At 39.3% G+C, this 19,854-nt stretch overlaps 1 protein-coding gene across 1 annotated transcript in view; it reads right to left on the bottom strand.

Annotated features, from left to right (window-relative positions):
• Positions 1 to 9,323: 9,323 nt before the first annotated feature.
• LOC105293770 (coiled-coil domain-containing protein 6) overlaps positions 9,324 to 19,854 on the bottom strand; it is a 48,959-nt gene continuing 38,428 nt past the window's right edge. Inside the window, exons 7-8 of the mRNA XM_023532020.1 lie at positions 14,663 to 14,787; positions 9,324 to 13,631 (exon numbers count right to left, since the gene is read on the bottom strand). Of these exons, the coding sequence (XP_023387788.1) occupies positions 13,437 to 13,631; positions 14,663 to 14,787 (320 nt within the window). The 3' untranslated portion in view covers positions 9,324 to 13,436. The remainder of the gene's footprint in view (positions 13,632 to 14,662; positions 14,788 to 19,854) is intronic.

A 19,854-nucleotide genomic window follows, 5' to 3' on the forward strand; every position in this document is an offset into this window, starting at 1 on the left:
CTTTCTGCTGAGGCACTGTCAAAAAGAGAAAGTAATAATCCAGTGCTGGACGGATGAGAGGGAGTAGGAACAGGGCCTTAATTTATTTTTTTTAATACTCTGGTTAGTTTAACATCGTTGAGTATCCACTGAATATGTGTATCTTTATAAAACATATTTACAGACTATTGTAAATATATTACGTGCATCATAATACAAATAGACATTTTCGAAAGATAAACTTAGGAACAAATAAACATTCTCTTAAGATTCTCAGTGAGTCATTTTTCCTGGGTCCCTGGGGCATGAACACTCCACTCTGCCAACGACTAAGGAGGGGTTCAGAACCACAGCCCCACCACTTACAAGCTGTCGTGGGTCGAATTGTGTCCCTCAAAAAGATATGTTCAAGTCTTAACAACCAGCCTTAACCTGTGAATATGGCCTTATTTGGGAATGCCATGTGACAAAGGAAACAGACACTACAGTGCTGTTTACAAGCTGAGATTCCCAGGACTCTCCGGCAGGTCTCAGACTGAGGCCCTCTGGTTGCCTTCTTCTCCTTATGTGGTCACAGAATCTCAGAAATTCCAAAGGACTTTAGCAGTCTCCTTACAGGGAACTTAACAGATGGGGAGATAAGGACCCAGAGATTCCAGGGTTTGGGTTCCAGTGTAACATCCACTGAGACCTCCTCGAGCCAGGCAGAGAGGACTTGACATCCTTAAGGAACTCGGCCAAGTGGGAGAAACAAGTAAATAGATGAACATACTCAACAATTTCTCCAAACATACCATGTCTTGGTTTGGAGCTTGTAAATGCCATTCCTTCTGTCTGGCAAACCTTTTCTTCCCCTAGTTCCTTGCTGTGAATTTCTTTCCATCTATGAGTTCCTAGTTTCAACATTACGTCCTCTGGGAGGGCTTTCCCCACACTCCAGGCTGGATTCCTTGACTGGCATATGACCCCTGAAAGCGCCCTGTGCTTGCCTTTCCTGGAATGCTCATGCTGCTGTTCTGCTCCAGGATTTTTTGCCTTTTCCCCAAAGGAACATAAGATCCTGAAGACCACCTCTAGATCTTGGTTTCCATTGTCTGTCCCATTCCTAACACAAAGCAGCTATCTGGAGGTGTGCACACAGCACAAGGGCAACACAGCGGGGAAGACTGACTAATGCAGGAGGTGATGCCAGGGCCAAGTCTGAAAGGAGAGGTAGGAATTTGCCAAGGAGTCAATGGGGAAAAGGCATTCCAGGCTGAGCTATTAACAGAAGCAAAAGTAAAGGGAGGAGGAGGTGCGGGTAGGGTGGAGTGAGAACTACAAGTAGCTTGCATTGCTGAAGGATAAAGATCAAGGCAGAAGCGACCAGAGACTAAGCAGGGATACATAAAATTTTAATATTCTGCTTCATCTTCTACTAGCAGTTTAACTCTGACCAAGTTATTTAACCTCTCTGTGCCTTATTTTTCTCACCTATAAACTAAAGATCGTCACATAAATTTGTCACAAGGATTGAGTGAGTTAACATGCAGGGAACATTTAGAAGAGCACAGAGTAAGAACTATGTGCTTGCTATTTGTACTATGTTAAAGATTTCATCCTATAGGCAAGACAGGATTAATGCTTCTATTCTAAGCAGGGGCCAGATATGGTCAACTTTCCTCTAGAAAGATTTGTGGAGTTGAGGTTAGTGGGGCAGGACCTGAGACCAGAAATCAGCTGGAAACTATTTCCTACAACAGTCGAAGAGTGAGTGATAAGAACTGAACTGGCCTGCAGCAGGCATGGAGAGGATAAGCAGGATTAAATAGCATTTAGTAAGTCAAATTGGCAAGATGTAGTGCCCGGCTAGAATTGAGAGAGATTGCAAGAAATCCAAGAGGCTGCCCAGATTTGTGCTTTAGGTAATTTGGGTGGCTAAGATACAGAAAGATAAGGAGTTTTGAGCACTTCCTATGTATCAGGCACAGAGCTAGACTCTTGATGCCAAGAGATGTTGAAGAACTGGTCCAAGGCCACTGCGAGTGAGCGAGTGGCCAAAGGAGACTTGAAACTCTGTCTTCAGGTGCCCAGTTTATGCACTTTCTGACACACCCTACTGCAATCTGAGAAATGGGTCCTTCCCAGGGATAAAATTTCTGCCTCTCACATCATAGCTCTTAACCCATAAAAAGGTCCAACAAGGAAAATTCAGACACTGAAGGAGATGGGAGGGAGGACTTTTTAACTTCTGGGGCCTTCCAAATTAAAAATAGTAAAATAGAAGTGTCTTACTTCAAACCACGTCACTTTGGCAAACTCCTTGTGTTCCATTCATTCTGATGTAATACATGTTTTACAATACCCATTTTTATTGCTGGGGGCAGATCTCTTGCCTTTATTTCTTAAATTTCCAAAAGTGTTGCAGTTTAGAATCGCCATCGAGTATAAGAATTAAAAAGTATCCTATGGAATGATGTATTCAAGCTATTTTAAAAGTAATTTTTCCTTCATTCCATTTCAAGAAGCTGGTTTGAGTTTTTGTTATTAAGTAGAACCTGGCTTGATAAATAAATGCTGAAAGGAGTCAGTGAAGCTGATAAGAAAACTCAGGAACAAAATTCAGGAACCAACACATTCCCTTTTCACAAACTCAAAGCCTCTCCAAGCACCATCAGAGCAGCAGAAAGAAGTGTTCCTCAAACTCTGGACTCCAATCATCCCTCGACAATACTGCTAGAGTGGGATAGAGACTGCTCTTGTATTCACTTTGTGGAATACACAGGGTCCCATGTGACTGCAGCTTTGAGGAAAGGAGCCTGGCTTCTTGCAGGGAGGTTCAAATAAATGAAGGTTAACTGGCAACATGCACCTGAAGGACTGCCCTTCAGTCCTTGATAATATTTGTCAGGAAATTACCTTCTGGTCCTAAATAGGCTGAGTATTTTTAAAGAGATGAGAATGGCTTGGGCATAGACAGTAAGGAGGAAGTGACAAAGAACAGTTACCAAGTTCTTGTGCCATCTGACTCAATTTTGACCCAGTTTGTTTCTGGGCAAGTTGAGGGAAAGTTGTATGGCTGATACAGGCAAGAGGTGAAGAGTTCTGCTCAGTTCGGGGCCTGACAGATATGTCATCACATTTTCAAGGTGGAACTTGATAAGAATCAAGCACATAAATTTAGCACTCCAAATGAGATTATATAATACTCAGAACTAAGTTCTGAAAGGTAACCCTACGTATTTAAGATGCAGCATTCACACACTACTACTGCTAAGAAAAGTGAATGTCAGTTTTGAAGAAAGAAATTGCCTTTGGTAAAATTGCATTTTCAGAAAATGAATACTGAAAAAGAAAAACTTAGAGCTATGACAAGCTAATTTGACATCTATCATCAGAACTTAATATTATAACAATCCTGGTGCTGTAAAGCCATGGAATACAGGAACATATACAAACAGTTCTCATATATTGAGGGCTTAACGTGTCCTAAGTTCTAAGTTTCCGTAGTGAGAACTTCATATATAGCGACACACTTATTCCACACAACTCCATGAAGAAGATGAGAAAATGGCTCCGAGTGATTATACAATTTATCCAGGAACCTGAATATCAGTCGTTATCTGAAATCAGGCACTCAGGTTCCAGTGCCCATCCTCTCATTTATACTCAAAAATGCTTAAGTAGCCAGAACAAAAGTATGTTTTGATGAAGAAAAAAAAAAAAGCCACACCTAAAATCAAATGTGTTATTTATTTTGGTTTCCTTGTAACCACATTTGACAAACAGGTAAATCCTGGAGAAGTAAAATTCTCAGAAACCGATTAGCTTGGAGAGATCAAGGTGAATGGATGAATGTTGACACTCTATGTATAAGCTGAGCTTTCCTTCAGAGACAGAAACAGGCTCAAACAAGCTTATAGATAATTCTATTTACTATGCAAAAACAAAAATGTAACTCAGGGTATGTGCACATAGATACTGTAGGTCAAACCTGGCTCTGAGTTTGAAATGTGAGTATTTTTTCCCTAACATTTGGAGGGGCACTCGATGAATAAAAAAGGCCAGTAACATGAATAACTGTACTTTTGTCTGAATGGTAATAAAACTGCCTTAAAAATTGAGGATCTTAATGCCAGTTTAAGGCACTTGTTTTCCTAAAGCATACGGAGAAATATCAAAATAAAAATCACTTGGTTTTTAATTGCTTTACAAATGAAATCACTCCTTTTCCTCTCTGAGCTGCTACAACATCTCAGTAAATCAGCTTTGGATGCCTAAGTCAGGCTGGTCTCAAGGATTTTCTTTTTGAGCAAGGAAATTAAGGACCTCTTTTCGGATGAGAGTATGGAATTTGAAGACAGGGTTCCTAAGATTAGAGAGAGACGATGACTGGAAATCTGGGTACTGGTAGAATCGAACTAAACTTTTGCTGGTTCCATAGCTCAATTTTTACTCTCCTAGACTCTGACTCTGACCTAGTTAAATTAACAAATTCTATCCTTATAAAGAAATTAGGAGAGTAGAGAATGTTGGAGGTTTCCCCTACCGTACATTTGTTTACATTTAGTTTTATTAAACTCTTTTGTTTAATATCCAAGATTAAAGATGTGATGACCCTTTTAGAGATGAAGCTCAGAGTATCAGAAATGTGCTTCCCATGTGGCTATTTAAAATGTTCTTAAATTACTATGCTTTAGTACTGATCTGGAGCTAGTGAGACAAACGTTAGAAGCTGCTTAGAGGTCTGAAATCGGTCACATAGATCATTCGTCACATCTCAGAGCCCCACCCTCAGAGGACTGACCTGTTATTCTGCATCTCACCTTGATCGATGCCCAGTTGTGCTACCCAACCAGCTAGCACATTATATAACCCGAAAGGCTTATACAATGAGTCATAAGCACCTACCACAGAGAAAGGTCAGCAATTTAAAAAACACCCAAAAGCTGAACCTCATATTTCCACAGAGAGATTGAAAAGTCCAAGTAAAATAAAGCCCAATGATTTCCTCTCCCTAATCACACTCTTAAACCCAGGTGTACGAATGGAGGTCTCATTCCACACTTGCTTAAGCATAGACTGTTTCTTCAGAAGCCTCACTGCTGATGTATCTTCTTCTGGACTCATGAATTCATCCTAAGCCTCCTACAGTCCCAAAGTTTCACAAGTAATGACAGTAACATTACATTGCTACTAAAGAGTTAGAACCCCATGGGACAGCTGTAGTGGCCTTTCCCAAGCAAAAGGGAAGCCACAAGCATGCCAGACCTATTATCTGTGGAAAGGTGTATATCGCAACAAAAAGGAAATGAAGGAGAGGACGTTCTCTTGTGTTTAACTTTACCAGGATATAAATCAGTCCAGTTCAGTTGCCCAGTCAACAACCTGCAAACCCATGAACTTATGCTTAGTTCAGTACAACTTCTCACCATGTTTATCATTCGGGAGAGTGGTGTATAAAATACTTCTGCCTTCTTGCAAAAATTAGAATTTCCTGTGGTGGCATCTCTAGCACTATCCTTCCCAAAACTCCCTTCTTCTTCTCCATACTTAAAATCTCTTGATCCCCTCTCTCCATTTCTGAATATTTTATTATGAGAATGTTAAACGCATAGAAGTAGAGAGGTAGCCATCACCCAGTTTGGGGACTCGACATACACCTTCTTATTATTAGACTCATGCTAGGCCTCGCTCCAAACAGGGCTTCAGTTTTCACCTCTCACCCCGACTGCTTCCCCTTTTTCTCTTTCTCATGCGTAACACAAGCTCTAGCCACACCAATCTTCCTTCACTTCTCAGGTGCCCTATGCCAGGGGTTCACAAACTCAAAAGCCCGCAGGACCCACACTGTAATAACCAAATGCCATACTCTCATATTCCCATACTCACTCCATGGGAGGAGTGACCACCATGGTGTAGAGGGGCAATGGCCTGCTGCAACCGTATTTGTCAAGAAAAGTTAAGAATCTTGATCTATTTTTAAAGAAAACTCTCCCTTGTTTTAAATAAAAAAGTTTTCCAATTTTTTCATAAACTGTAACTATGTGAAGTGATGACTGTGTTAATTAACTTTATTGTAGTAATCATTTCACAATATATACATGTATCAGATCATTATGTTGTATACATTAAGCTTACACAATGTTCTATGCCAATTATTTCTCAATAAAGCTGAGGGAGAAAAAAAGGAAAGTAAAACATGTTATATCTTTCCACTCTTGGGGAAACAAATGTTTTTTCATGAACACTTCAGGCCAAACCCAATAAATGACAGTGAGAAGTATTCAGCACCCAGGCCATCTGTAGCAGACTTGGTGCAATGCATCGCACCCCCTTGGCGCACCTGATTTCACCAAACACGCATGCACCTTGCCAGCATCCCTCATCAAACACGGGGTGCTACCCTTGGCTATGTTGCCAAAAAATAATCTTTCGAGGAAGCCTCATTTGCGACCCAGAAAATCTGAACGTGGGGGTCATTCTCCCCAAGGGCACCTTCGACCAACAAGTAAAAGGAGTTGGTAGATCCAGGTCCCAGCATTCCTGTTCTCGGGGGGTACAATGCCGAGGCGCCTTCAAAATTTCCCCGTGGGTCTGAGCTCCAGTTGCCCGCAATGCAAACAGGCTCGTCATCACATCTTTCACTGGTCTCACTTTCTCTACGTCCTCATTGTGCTTTCTGGAATCGCTTCCCAAGGAAACTTCCTGCACATGGTCCTTCCTTGTCTCAGTTTGCTTTCAGGGAACCCCGTCGTCACTTGGATGGATGCTCTTACCTCCTGGTTTCACACATGCTGTTCCCTCAGTTCCACTCTTCACCTAATTCTCACCTGTTCTTCAAGACTCTGCTTAAAGATCATTTTCTCCGGAAGTCTTCTCTGACCTTTCCTTTCTAATGAAAGATCTTGTTGCTCCGTTTCCCCAGTCATGACACTGAACATACTTGTAAACTGTTAAGCTCCAAGAGGCTCCAGGAACCGCAGCATTCTTGCCCTCGCCTGCGTTGCCAGTACTATGCACAATGGCGGGCATAATTTGTGTTTCTAAAAATATTCTTACAATTAATGAAATTGTATGGGGAATAGTAAAGTCACAAAACGAAGAACCTAATATTTTTCAAAGTTTTAACAATATGTTCGTTAAACCCTAATGACTTCTTTCTCATTCTTATTTTAGAGGCAAGGAAACTGCAGCTCAGAAAACTGACTTGAGCTCACTGGACACTCTCTACCTAGCTACCTTAACACCTTGAAGCTTCGTGTCTGGCATTAAGGCAACTAACAAGAGTAGTAACTCAGTTCCTGAGGTTAATAATTTCCCAGTAGTTGTTCAACCCAGGCAAAGCTAGCCCTAGGGGATGAGAGAGAAAAGTAAGTCAACTAGACTTATCTAGAATTTCAGGAGTTGCCTTTTTAAAGTCCCTCAGGAACATTTAAAGAGCACAAATCTAAATCTACGAAAGTCTTAAAACAAGTTTTTGTTGATTTAAATTTCAGATATTGTATTTTTTGGTCACTAAAAGTTCAATTTGGGTCTTTTTTATACTTTCATTTTTCTTATATGCTTATGCTTTCCTCTTCCCTCTTGAACACACAGAGAATGTTTATAATAGCTGTTTTCACATCCTTACCTATTAATTCTATCACCTATTTCACTTCTGAGTCTGGTTTTTCCTTTTTGTTTTTAATATAAGAAATTTTAAGATCAATTACTAAGATCTCTTTTTGTGATAATAGTCTTGAAAATTGCACTGTCATTAGTAGAGTATCAAAAAATGAGATGTTTGGAAAAAGATCTAAACATATTTAGTTCAATAGCATTTAAGGTAATATGGAATTAGGGGTGATATGTAAGACAGAACAGAAAACATTAAGGGAAAGGAATAAATTTCTCATGTCACCGTAAACATCAGACACAAACCATAATTGACCATGCACTGACTTCTTTGTCTATTTCTAAAGAGAACGTTTAAAAGTTTAAGCCTGGATTAGACATTAGTGATTTCCACAATTGTATTTCCACAATTTTTAAAAAAATATAAATAGCCTATACATTAAAATAAGAACCCAGATTTCCTTATAGAATTTTACATAAACAAAAAATTTTGTAAAGCGTTTCAATTTTAGAAGCACCATGCAGACAGCCTCTAAAAGGTATTAAAAAAAAGAAAAAAGAAAAAAAAGTGCACATGCAGCTTAAACTTTGTTAAAGCATTTTGTGTAAATCTTGTTTTCTTCAAACTCTACCTGGAATCAGAATGGCTATCTCCATTACAGATTAGACAACTGAAGCTGCCAGATGAAACCAAGCCTTGAATTCAGAGGTTCAGATGAAATTGCCTGGTCAGCATTTTCATCAAGTTACAAAACGTAGCTGCCTTGAGTAGCATTTTGAGATTTTGGTCATTTCAATGTACCACTTGACCAGCCAAATTAAAAACTCATTTTATTAACTAACACTTAAAGTGGAATCTTACTTAAGCTAGAGTGAGTCAAGACTCACTCAAGGCTTATTTAGCACCTCTATATAGAAAAGGGTTTAAGTTTAAACAGTTTGAATTCCTAAAATGGGATCACAACTGGGTTCTTGAAGATTATTCTCCTGAAACAGATCCTGCTAAGTAATGTGCCTTTCCCTCACAGAATGTGGACTCCAATTGCTTGGAGCTTAACTAAAATGCAACCGATGAGCCATCTACCTTCCCCCGAAACATGTACAAAACACCACCCCAAATAGTCATTCTAAGTATCTTCCTCATTGAATGGATGTGGAAGGGACTTGTCTGTGTCTTATTGTGTGAGGAACTGTACTGGAGGCTTTCTCACTTTAGCAAGGTACAGAATATCATTGTTTTATAGGTAAGGAACTTGAATTCCAGAGAGGTTAAACCGTAACTGGCCTAGTGAAAGAGCTGGGACTCAAACCTAGAATTGATTCTAAAGGCCACTTTGTAGGAAGAAGATACCATATAGACAGATTTAAAATCTTAAGAATAAGCTAATGTATCAAATACAATGTTCAAAGCCTGAAAAAAAAGTTTACCTGTTAACACTTTGGGAATGAGTGTGGCTTTCCTTTCCATAATTTCCTAGGTTTAGGGTTTTAAATTGAAACATACCACAGATAGTGCACAAATCATAAGCATAGAGCTCAAATGAATTTTTAAAAACTCAATATATCTACTCAATAACCAGCATCTGATGAAGAACAGCAGCAGCCCATTTTGTGAACTCTTCTTAAGTTTACTAAGGCAGCCTTCAGTACTTAGAATCTAAGCTAGATGTCTATCAGAAGCAAGAGGGAAACAATGTTCATTTTCCCAAAGACCAGAAAGAAAGAGAAAATGTTTAAGGCTTAAGAAGTACATTTTAAAAAATTATCTTTATTTAGGTTTCTGATTCAGCACATGTATCAAAGACTAATCAACATAAAGAAGTAAATAAGACATTAATTGGAAGTCTTACATCTCTCTAAACTCTGACCAAGAATGTCAAGATTGCCACTATTACCAGAACTCCAATCTAGTCAAGTTGTAGACAAGCTATCATGAACAACATACACTGTGCATGGGTATGCAGAGGCAAAAGACATGCTAGCACTTGGTTCTCCTCTTGTTGACGTCTTTCTGCTTGACAGTTCACTTTTGCTTTCCATGCTAAATTCCAAATAAAGTCCAAAGAAGGCTCAGGGTCAACCTGATCAAATAATCTTCTGGAGGAATGCATTCTTAAACTGTTGTGCCTGAAACTTTGTTTTTGCCAGGATGAAGTTCAGATCGAGATATACAATCTAGATGACGGTGCAGACTAAGTCAAGAACTAAAGTTGAGCAGTAACCCGAGTTAAGGCATGAATGCACACACGCACACACACAGCACCCACAGCTTTCATGAACATAAGATTCCTATGATTGCCTAATGAGAGGCAACCAGGGATTGGCAGTTAGCCACAACTACTGAGCATTCTGGAAAATGCTCCCCATAATGTTATGCTAACAGCTGTGTATGTTAAAAAATAACAACTAAGAGACAAAAAGAAAAAAAAAACTAGAAACAAAAACCATTTAAAATCCCCTTAATCTCTTACAGTGGCTCTTGAGCATGGAACTCATATAGCAGCGTCAATGGCGGCTCTTGAATAATTTGGAAATTAAAGGTTGTTTCACTCAGTATTTCTTTGGTAGTCATCACTACAAAATTTTCAGTGTTGGTTACCTATAAGACAAGTTCTAGACAGAAGATCGAGTTACACAGAAATATTTCTTCTGTACTGATTAAGATGAAAATATTGAGCTCTCGAAGCACAAGTTACTACGCTTTTTTCTTGTCTTATCAGGCATCTTCTACAAGCAAGGCGTCGTGCAGGAAAAACTCCTGTCTGCTTATCTGCTTAAAGTGTGATACATGTTCTATTTTCCTATAATTAAACAGTTAATAAAAATTCACACTATCAATTACTTCTGGTCAAATCGGTTAGAAGCCAATTACTAAGGGACTGCAGCACTTGGTGTCAAAGCCACATTCTGGTCACACATTCATTCCATGGTTGTGGTATCTCAGGAGCTCAAAATCTAAAACTCCTTTCAATCAACAAAGGACAGAGGTAAATGAAATCTTAAATGCTTCCACCACCTGCTAAATTTCTGGAATTGTCTAGAATGCCAGCATGCTTAATGAAAGAAAGCAGTTCAGAGCCCAGAGAGGTGTCAGGTATTAGGTTAATTTGGTTTCATGTAAAAGGCATGGTAATCTGGCAACAGAATACTTATCCTATTAGCAGCACAGTGGTAGCCAAGGGTCTCTGTCAACAAGACAGGAAAATGAAGCTACTGAAGCTACTATTGCTCCCGCCTGCCTTTGGGATGGCTACTGGTTTTACAAAGGCTTTCTGGGAGTCAGGCCAGGGTTACCCTGGGCGAGTGGTCAACAGGAATGGCAGTAACCATGTTCGGCGCCCCGTGAGAAATGCCCAAGGTAAGGCAGCTTCCCACTGGTGAGGGGACTCCTGCCTCTCCGGGCTCAGGGTCGGAATCTGATGGGTCCCTGGTGGCTAAACAATCACCAGGAAATTGTCTTAGCAGGTACTGCCCAAGTGTGACAAGCTCCAGACAGGGTCATAAAACACTTTAAAAGGATAAGAAACAGCATACATTCAAAACAGTAGTGTTTGTTCTGTCAATTCTGAATGTCTGCAGGGAGAGGAAGTTAGATTTATCTTGAAAAAGTGCTGTTTGAAGGAACCGTTTTATTTTTAAACGAAATGACTAGTCTAGGAGACTCAGCACTACATTTCGGCAGGAGGTCTGGACGTCAAGAACTTTGACTCTAAAAGGCATTTATCAGGGACTGTTTGCTCACTCCAAGTGCTTTTTCATCCACCATATGGCAACGTTCTGACTTTTGTGCTTTCGGGAGGTAAACTGACAGGAAGCAGAGGGAAGATCATTAGATTATGGACTTTCTTGTTTTGGTGCAAGACACTGTCCAACAGCACAGAAATCTATAACCTTGTAAAAGATGCTTGTAAACATATACCATATCCTCCTATAAGAAAAACCGAGAACTGTACCATGAAGGCAAATTTTGTTTGCCTGCTCTCAGAATTCCTCGGAGTAGCAATGTTCCAAGAGGGGCAGTGAGCCGTCAGCGAAATCCCCGGGTTTGGTCTGACCCCATCTGATCATATCAAAAATCTAAAGCTTCAATAATATGTGAAACTTCTCCCCCTACTTGAGAACTGTACTATTGATTATGTATATTACACACACATTATAAATAAAATTTACACAAACGTACGCTATCTTCCAAACAATTGAGGACTGGAGTTCTCAGTTTAGGGGGTAGAAGTAGAAAGAAGTGAAAAATCCTATTGTTGCTTTTACTCTCAAGTTCTTAAAATGCTAGTCAAACACTATTATCCAACAAGACTTTTTTTTTTTTTCCTTTCTGTAACTCTTAAATATGCATTTGAAGGCAAAAATGGAGGTTTCTATACTGTACAATATTAAATATCTACAATGTCATGGTTCCTTATTTTTAGGAGTGTGTTCAATAAAGAGCTAGCTATTTGAGATGGTTGTCACAAAACATGGACTCTTAGAAATTACTGATAAATTAATTTTCAGTTCTCTGATTATATCCAACAGATACACATTCTCATCATAAAATATACATTCTCTAGTAAGTTATTTTCGTCCACAGTATATATAAATATGCAAACACAGGTGGTAAGATTACTTTACTACCAAAGTACAAAAACGGTAACTGCTGAAAAGCAAAATTAAGATGTTGCGAGTATTAAGAAATGAGTGACTCACAGTGTTCCACTTCAGAGTGAAACCAAATGATTTATTTGTGCTAAATGAATGGAAATAATATATTCAGAATATACTTCTTTGTACACACTGCACTTGCTTATACTGGGCGAAATAAGCAGTCATCAATGCTAATGTGCTACACCTCTTCTCTTTTCTGCCAAGCAATAAAGTATTTTGTGGCCATTATGCCAAGATAGTCCTATAACGTTCATTTCAAATAGTATTTTCTAATAATTTTGCACCTTTAAAATATTTGTTCAAACTCTATTTTAGGGGAACACAAAGAATGGGAAGGGGAAATAGCTGTTTTTGTTATAATCGTCACATTGCCTTCTGCAGCAGAAATCAAATAGCATGTTCTAACCAGCCATCGCAACCACTGGTGGGGAGGTCAACATTTATGGACTCATGTTAGAAAGGGCCAGTTTCGGCAGATTAACATTAAGGATAAAGAAAGAATCACACCTTAATACACAATAATTATCCATCCCATGTAGGTGGAAAAGGTACAGCCATGAGATCCATTACTGTAGGCTATCTTTTGTACAAGAGACATGGATTTTGATATATACTGAAAATAACCTTATAAAAAGTGTATCTGTAGAAAGCTCTATTAAACAGTATATTGTCTTGGGCACTGATCCATCTAACTTTCCATTCTACCCTGAAAGCTAGATTTTCAAAGGTCTGAATTGTAGTGCTGAATTATTGGTATGTTTGGTAAACACCATTATGAGGGTGGGGTGGTAATAACAGCTCAGTAATTTTCTGCAAATTCATGGGAAAAAAATATAAAAAAGATATCCCTTTTTATTTTACAAACCTAAAAGCCAAAAAAATGAAGCTCTGGGGCCAAGCGAAAAACTGCACACTGCTGCCGAATTACCAATATTGAATAGCAACTGTCCCAGCCAGGGAATGGACGTACATGTAGATTCAAGTAAAACACTGATGGAAAAAGTCGTCTGTTTAGTGTTGTAACCCACAACACTGGCTGCGTTTCCGACAAACATTTACAACACAATTAATAGTGAAGCCTAGATAACCTCAGTGCAAATAAGTCAGATCCAAATATGCCGGGGAAGGAAGGAAGCCTTTGGCGTTGAGTAGACGGCTCCACTGTACGAGTCCCAACGTGAGATTCAGACTAAGCACATGCATTAAGGCTGGGAGGGGGGGTGCACCGAATGCTGCGAAGGGGCGGGCTGCGAGGCAGCTGCTGAGGGCACCGCGGGCTGCATGGGCGGCGGAGGCGGAGGCGGCGGCGGCTGGACTGGGGTCTGTGTGTTGGGAGACGGGGGCGGTGTGGGCCGTTTGAATTTGTCAGGACTGTTGCTTCTCCGTGGTGAAGGCCTCTGCAGAGAGGACAGGAACAGTAAGTAAGTAGGTCAGTCTATGTACAAGTGGCTCATTTCTAACACAGCCTGCCTGGGAGCTGAGGCTGTGAAAAGCTCATCAATACAGACAAGAAACCAGCAATTCCCTTGGCCAGCAGTTTCATTACTGAACTAGTAACGAAAACTTAAACGAGGTAGAGTTTACACCTATACCTATTAAAAAGCTATGCAGAATTACTATGTAACTTACACTGACCAAACGACTGGACTTGGCCCTTCAATAAGACAGTCCTAAAATTAAATCTTATCTGCCCGATGAATGTCCCCAGACCTTTCTATCACTCAAAGAAGTTTTCAATATCTTGAAAGGTAAAGCAAACCCAGAACATTTCTGCTTTTACACAAAGCCCATCAAACCAGCAAAAGACCTTCAGAAAAATCTTACATGCTTTTGTAGAACAGGGTTCTTCTTTTAATGATTCCCTTATTGGGAATTCTCTCCTATTTTCCTAAATCCTCTCCTGTTTTCAAAACCCTATTAACTACATTTCCAACTGCTCTTTTAGTCAACTAAATAACCAGTTCTAAAGAAAGAAAATCCTGAGTGAAGTCTGAACCAGATGCACTGAAGGTTCTGAGAAAACCAGGAACAAGGCTAATTTCAGGAAGAGGACTGAGAGTCAGTGAACTGTGAAGGTGCAGACAATAAATATTTTAGACATGATGACAACCAACACTAATTCATTATGGCAAGGAGCTGGCCAGAGTTCAATCAAGGCATTGGCTAGGGTTCAAATTACATTTCACAACGGGCAATTTTTCACAGAAAGTGAAGTTGAAATTTTGCCTCCTGGAAAGGATTTTAGTTTCAACAACACAAATCGGTATCATCCTGTTAGGAAACCTCTATAGTTTTAAGATGAACTGATGGAGGGAGGAAGAAAGAAAGGTAAACATGAAAGGGGATCGATCCTGGTCTCCCAAGGAAGACCAGCTGCTACCAGCATCAGGAGTAAAGTGCTGCCCTCCCCTCCCGCATGGATACTTACTGTGATACCGTGCGATGCTCCCATATGCTGCACGTGAAGACCTGGGGAATTGTAGTAAGACATTCCGGCTCTAGTCAGTGAAGTTGGTGGCGTGAAACCAACTGTGTGACTTGCATATGATAGACCTAAAATATGACAACACCTTGTAAGTATCGTTTCAAACTCAAATTATCTGGTGTCTTCAACAATCTAGGACACATTAAACTGCAGAGTTTTCAGTCACCCACAAAAATGAAAATAGGTGAGAAGCATGGTGTGCTCACTGAATGGCCTACTGGATGACAAGAAATATAAAAGTCAAGCCCTGGAACCCAGAAAGAAGTCCATGTATACAAGCTCCAACAAAGATGCTGAGGATATACACAATGGAGAAAGGGTAGCCTCTTCAACAAATGGTGCTGGGAAAACTGGATATCCATATGCGAAAGAATGAAGCTAGACCGCTATCTTACACCGTACACAAAAAAACTCAAAATGGATTAAGGACTTGATTGTTAACACCTGAAACTGTAGAACTCTTGGAAGAAAACAGAGGGAAAGTTTCATGATTAATTAGTTTTGGTAATGATTTTTCAAATATGACATCAAAAGCATAGCCACAAAAGCGAAAAGAGACAAGTGGGACTACATCAAACTAAAAAGATTTTGCTCATTTAAAGAAACCATCGACAGAAGATAACCTATGAAATGGGAGAAAATATTTACAAACCATATATTGGATATGGGGCTAGTATCCAAAATATATAAGGAACTTCTACAACTCAATAATAGCAAATAATTAACTCGATTAAAAAATGGGCAAAGGACTTGAATAGACATATTTCCAAAGACAACATACAAATGACCAACAGGTACATAAAAAGATGTTCAGCATCACTAATCATCAGGGAAATGCAAATCAAAACCACAATGAGATACCACCTTATACCTGTTAGAGTGACTATTATTAAAAAAAAAAAAAAAGGTAAGTGTTGGAAAAGGATGAAGTAATTATCCTACTATAAGCCAGTCACGACAAGACAAGTAGTGCACGATACCACTTATATGAGGTATCTAAGTCAAACTCACAGAAGCAGAGAGTACAATGGTGGTTGCCAAAGGCTGAGGGTAGGAGGACATAGGGAATTGTTCTATGGGCAGAAGTTTAAATTATACAAGAATAAGTTTTAGAGATCTGCTGTACAACACTGTATCGTACAGTTAAAAATTTGTTAAAAAGGTAACCTCATGTTAAGTGTTTTCATCCCAAAAAATGGAGTTACGCCCTGCCCAGGAGTCCAACTAAGATATAGGTTGGTAGTTGGAAGACAATAAGAATCAAGAACAAAGTGGAAAAAAACAGAACAAAGTGGAAAAAAACAGAGCAAAGTGGTAAAACTTGGCTGCAAGAAATAGGATGTGTCAAAGGTATATTAACAATGATGCAAAAACAGTGAGAGTGTGTGTGTGTGTGTGCGCATGTGTGCGTGCGTGTGCGTGCACACCTGCCATTAGGCAAACAAAAATCAGCACTGAGAACTTTGCAACTTCAGGATATCCCAATGAAGAAAACAAAGCTCTATATATGCTAATGTGCCCCCAAAGAAACCGATATTAGAAGAAGAAACAACCTCCAGCCCACTATAATGTTCTACATAGTCTTCTTCTAGGACATGGGAATCATCTCCAAAGTGTTTTAGAAGTACACATGCCCAGACTCTCCTCATTATTAGACAGATCTGGGTTGAGGGCCAAACAGCTATATTTTTCAAACATTCCAAAACTGGTCATCACTCCCACGTGCAGCTTAAGCAGCCCCGGCCTTTGTGAGTTAGGTGCTCATGGTCCAGAGGTTGGGGCATCACTTATTTATCCCTGAGTAAGTGTAGCTATCTTTATATCTTTGAGTTCCAAGCATCTACCTGGGTGGGTATCTAGCAAAAAGCAAAGTCCCATAGAATGAAAATGGAAACAAAGGAGCAATTTGAGGAGTTTGGATAGAAGGACCTATTGTTAATCACTTTGTATCTAAGATCAACTGTCTGATGCCAAGCAAAATGAACTCTACTTACCTTTTTCTGAATTACATAAACTAGAAGCTGTTAAGGGTGCTTTTCCATACTGTCTTTGGGTTTCCATGAATGGGATGTGTAGCCACTAAGCCTATCCTTAGTTGTCCTGTCCTAGAATTTGTCTGTGCCCTCCCCGTCTAATATTAAGGGTTTCTTTTATTCCTTGGTTTGACTATTAGTGTAGCTTTCCATTTGACATATTTCCATTTCTGATAGTGCATATTTGGTTCACATTTACAAAATGGAGGTCTAGGGGTTAAGTACAAGGCCGTCATTTACTGTGATGTTTCTTTGTATGACAAGGACTTTGTTCAGCTGGGAGAGGGAAGATGAGGTTTTCTTTGGGGAATATAACCCTAATTCTGTTTCCCATGAAAGTGATCAAATTTAAGAGAAAGACTATGAAAATGGACCCTTATCCCTAGATAGAGAAGCTCAGAGGGTTCAATTCATAATAACAAAAATAAGACCTAGGCTATTTTCTAATATTACAAAGTTAATTATTATAATGTTAAACTGCTAATCAAGAGTCTTCAAAGACTTCCTATTGTCTACCTAAATTTTTTTAAAAAAAATCTCTTCCCTGGGAATTATAAAGGTCTTCTGAATTTGGCTCCAAACTATCTCCTGGTTCTAGGTCAGTGGTTATCAAAGCCCTCACCCGACCCCAAATCAAATGGATCAGAATCTGTGAGGATCAGGGCCCCAGGGCAGCCAGGGTTAAAAACCACAGCTGTCTCAGCACTCTTGGTTTTGACCTCTGCATCTCAGTTCAGAGTGTGCCCTTCGCCTAGGAGATCTCATCTCCACAGGACTTAACTTCTTTTCCCATAGTCAATCAGGACCTCGCTCAGCTTTTGAAGAGGCAAGGAATCCAGACTCCACAGCTGATTGCCTTATTACCTCAGACTCCAGTTCTGCCATTTGGCACTGAGTGACTGTGGGCTTTAGATCCCTCAATTATTACCGTAGTGACCTCACAATGTTGTTGTGAGGATGAAATAAACTAATATCACAAAGTGCTCACAGAGTGCCTAGCAACAAGTATAAGGGCTCAATAAGTTTCAGCTCATTAATACCTCCTCCAAGGCCCATCTCAAAGCTCCGTAAGCTAGTAGCTCTCTGTTATTTGAACCTCTTTTTAGCTTTTTAAAAAATTATATAATCTTTTATTTTGAAATAGTTTATGATTTACAAAAAATGCAAAAATACTACAGGATTCTCATGTGGTGTATTGATCAGATGTTTTATTAACAGACTGCCCCTCGACTGGGATTTGTCTGCTGTTTTATACATGGTTAGACTGGGTTTTGGGAAAAAAGACCACAGAGGTCAAATGCCATTCTCAGCACATCACATCAAGGGTACATACCACTACAAGGGTATGTGACTAGCCACTGTCGATGTTGACCTTGATCACCTGGCTGAGGCAGTATGTGTCAAGTTTCTCCATTGCAAAGTTACTCTTTTTTCCTCACTTTCCACACTGTGTGGAAGGAAGTCCCTACAAACAGTCCATGCTTAAAAAGTAGGGAGTTATTTCCACTTCCTCGAGTATCTGTAAATTATTTGAACTTCTTCTATATGAGAGATTTGTCTCTTCTTCCGTATTTATTTACTCAGTCATTTATTAATATCAGCATAGACTCACGGATATTTGTTTTATGTTTGGGTTATAATCTAATATTACATTATTTATTTTATTGCTCGAATTGTTCCAGTTTTGGCCTTTGAAGGCTCTTTCGATTACTTTGTGTCACTTTGACATACCCTTGTCTTTTTCTTTCTTAAGCACACCCTTAGTATCTGGCATTACCAAATTTTCCAGGTTCACCTTGTATATTCTCTGCCCCACCCCTGCAAACATCCTTTCTCCTAGTTCCTTTCATTGGAGAACAGAATTAGTAACCATGATCTGGGTGGTGGGTGTGCTTGCTGCTAGTGGGGTACAGACTCTTTTTTTAAACTTCATTATTCCCCATCCCTGATGCAGGCATATCAAAATATGCTAATTGGGAATGACTCTTTCTTAGGCTGCATAAAATAATGGACTACCTGAAAAATAATTATTGGAATGTAACACTCTCCCCTTATATAACTCCACATATAATCAAGAAGAGGATCTTTCATAAGTCCTAGGAAATGTACTTTTCAACCAAATTGTGACACAGGATTCGAAATAGTTCAACATAATAGTGAAAATGTTAAATGGCAGGGTAGGAATAAGAGCCAAAATGCTTAAATTGGAAATGAAAACTATAAGAACAACATAATTCCACTAAGGAAGTGATGATATATTCTTAATACTGAGAACCACAAGTTCCTCCAACAAAAACAAAGTGAAAAGAACCTTGAAAATTCAGGTTTTGCTGTTATACTATGTACAGGACAGAAATGAACTAGGTTAGGAGTAATTCTGCTGCCAAATAGAAGATAAAATCTACTGTGATAATATTATAGAACTTAAAATAGAATTCAAATGTTCTCACTCAAGCTGGCTGAAAGAAAGAAAAATCTAGGTGTTACTTATTTGTAGTTTAAGCGAAAACCAAATAGCTTATCAACACAAGCAAGCCCCACCCCAGAGACAGGGTGCAATGAAAGTCAAAATTATGAGTGGAATGAAATCTTCCTACAGAATATGTTACAATAGAAATTAATATTCCCAACAAAGGTCTCACCTTTGCTTTTTGTTTTTTCAATGACCACAACATTACATTTAATGAACTGGAAATCACACACCTCTACAGATTTCTTTATGTTTAAGTAAATCAAACAGAACGTTAAATTATACGTAATATGAATGAGCATCATCATCAATTATAAAAGCTACCCTCCATTTCACTTCTTCCTAACTCATGCTTTCCTTTTATATCAATAAATCAAAAGCAGAGAAGACTTTTATCATGGTAATGAAACCCAAGTGCTATTTGGGGAAAACTGAGAAGCTAGGAAGAGAAGCTTTTGGAAAGACTTAAATGCCACAGGAAAATAGGAGAAACAGATTCAGGAACATCCTTTGAGCAAGAACAAAGAGTGATGATCAGGCCATTGATCCAACAGAAAGTCCTTTTGGCTTACAAACAGTCCCTCTTTACCTGCTGGATGCCAGAAAGAGCACATTGGTCCTAGGTGGAGAAA

Source organism: Pteropus vampyrus, unplaced genomic scaffold (assembly GCF_000151845.1).
Source record: "Pteropus vampyrus isolate Shadow unplaced genomic scaffold, Pvam_2.0 Scaffold3, whole genome shotgun sequence".
Lineage (NCBI taxonomy): Eukaryota > Metazoa > Chordata > Mammalia > Chiroptera > Pteropodidae > Pteropus > Pteropus vampyrus.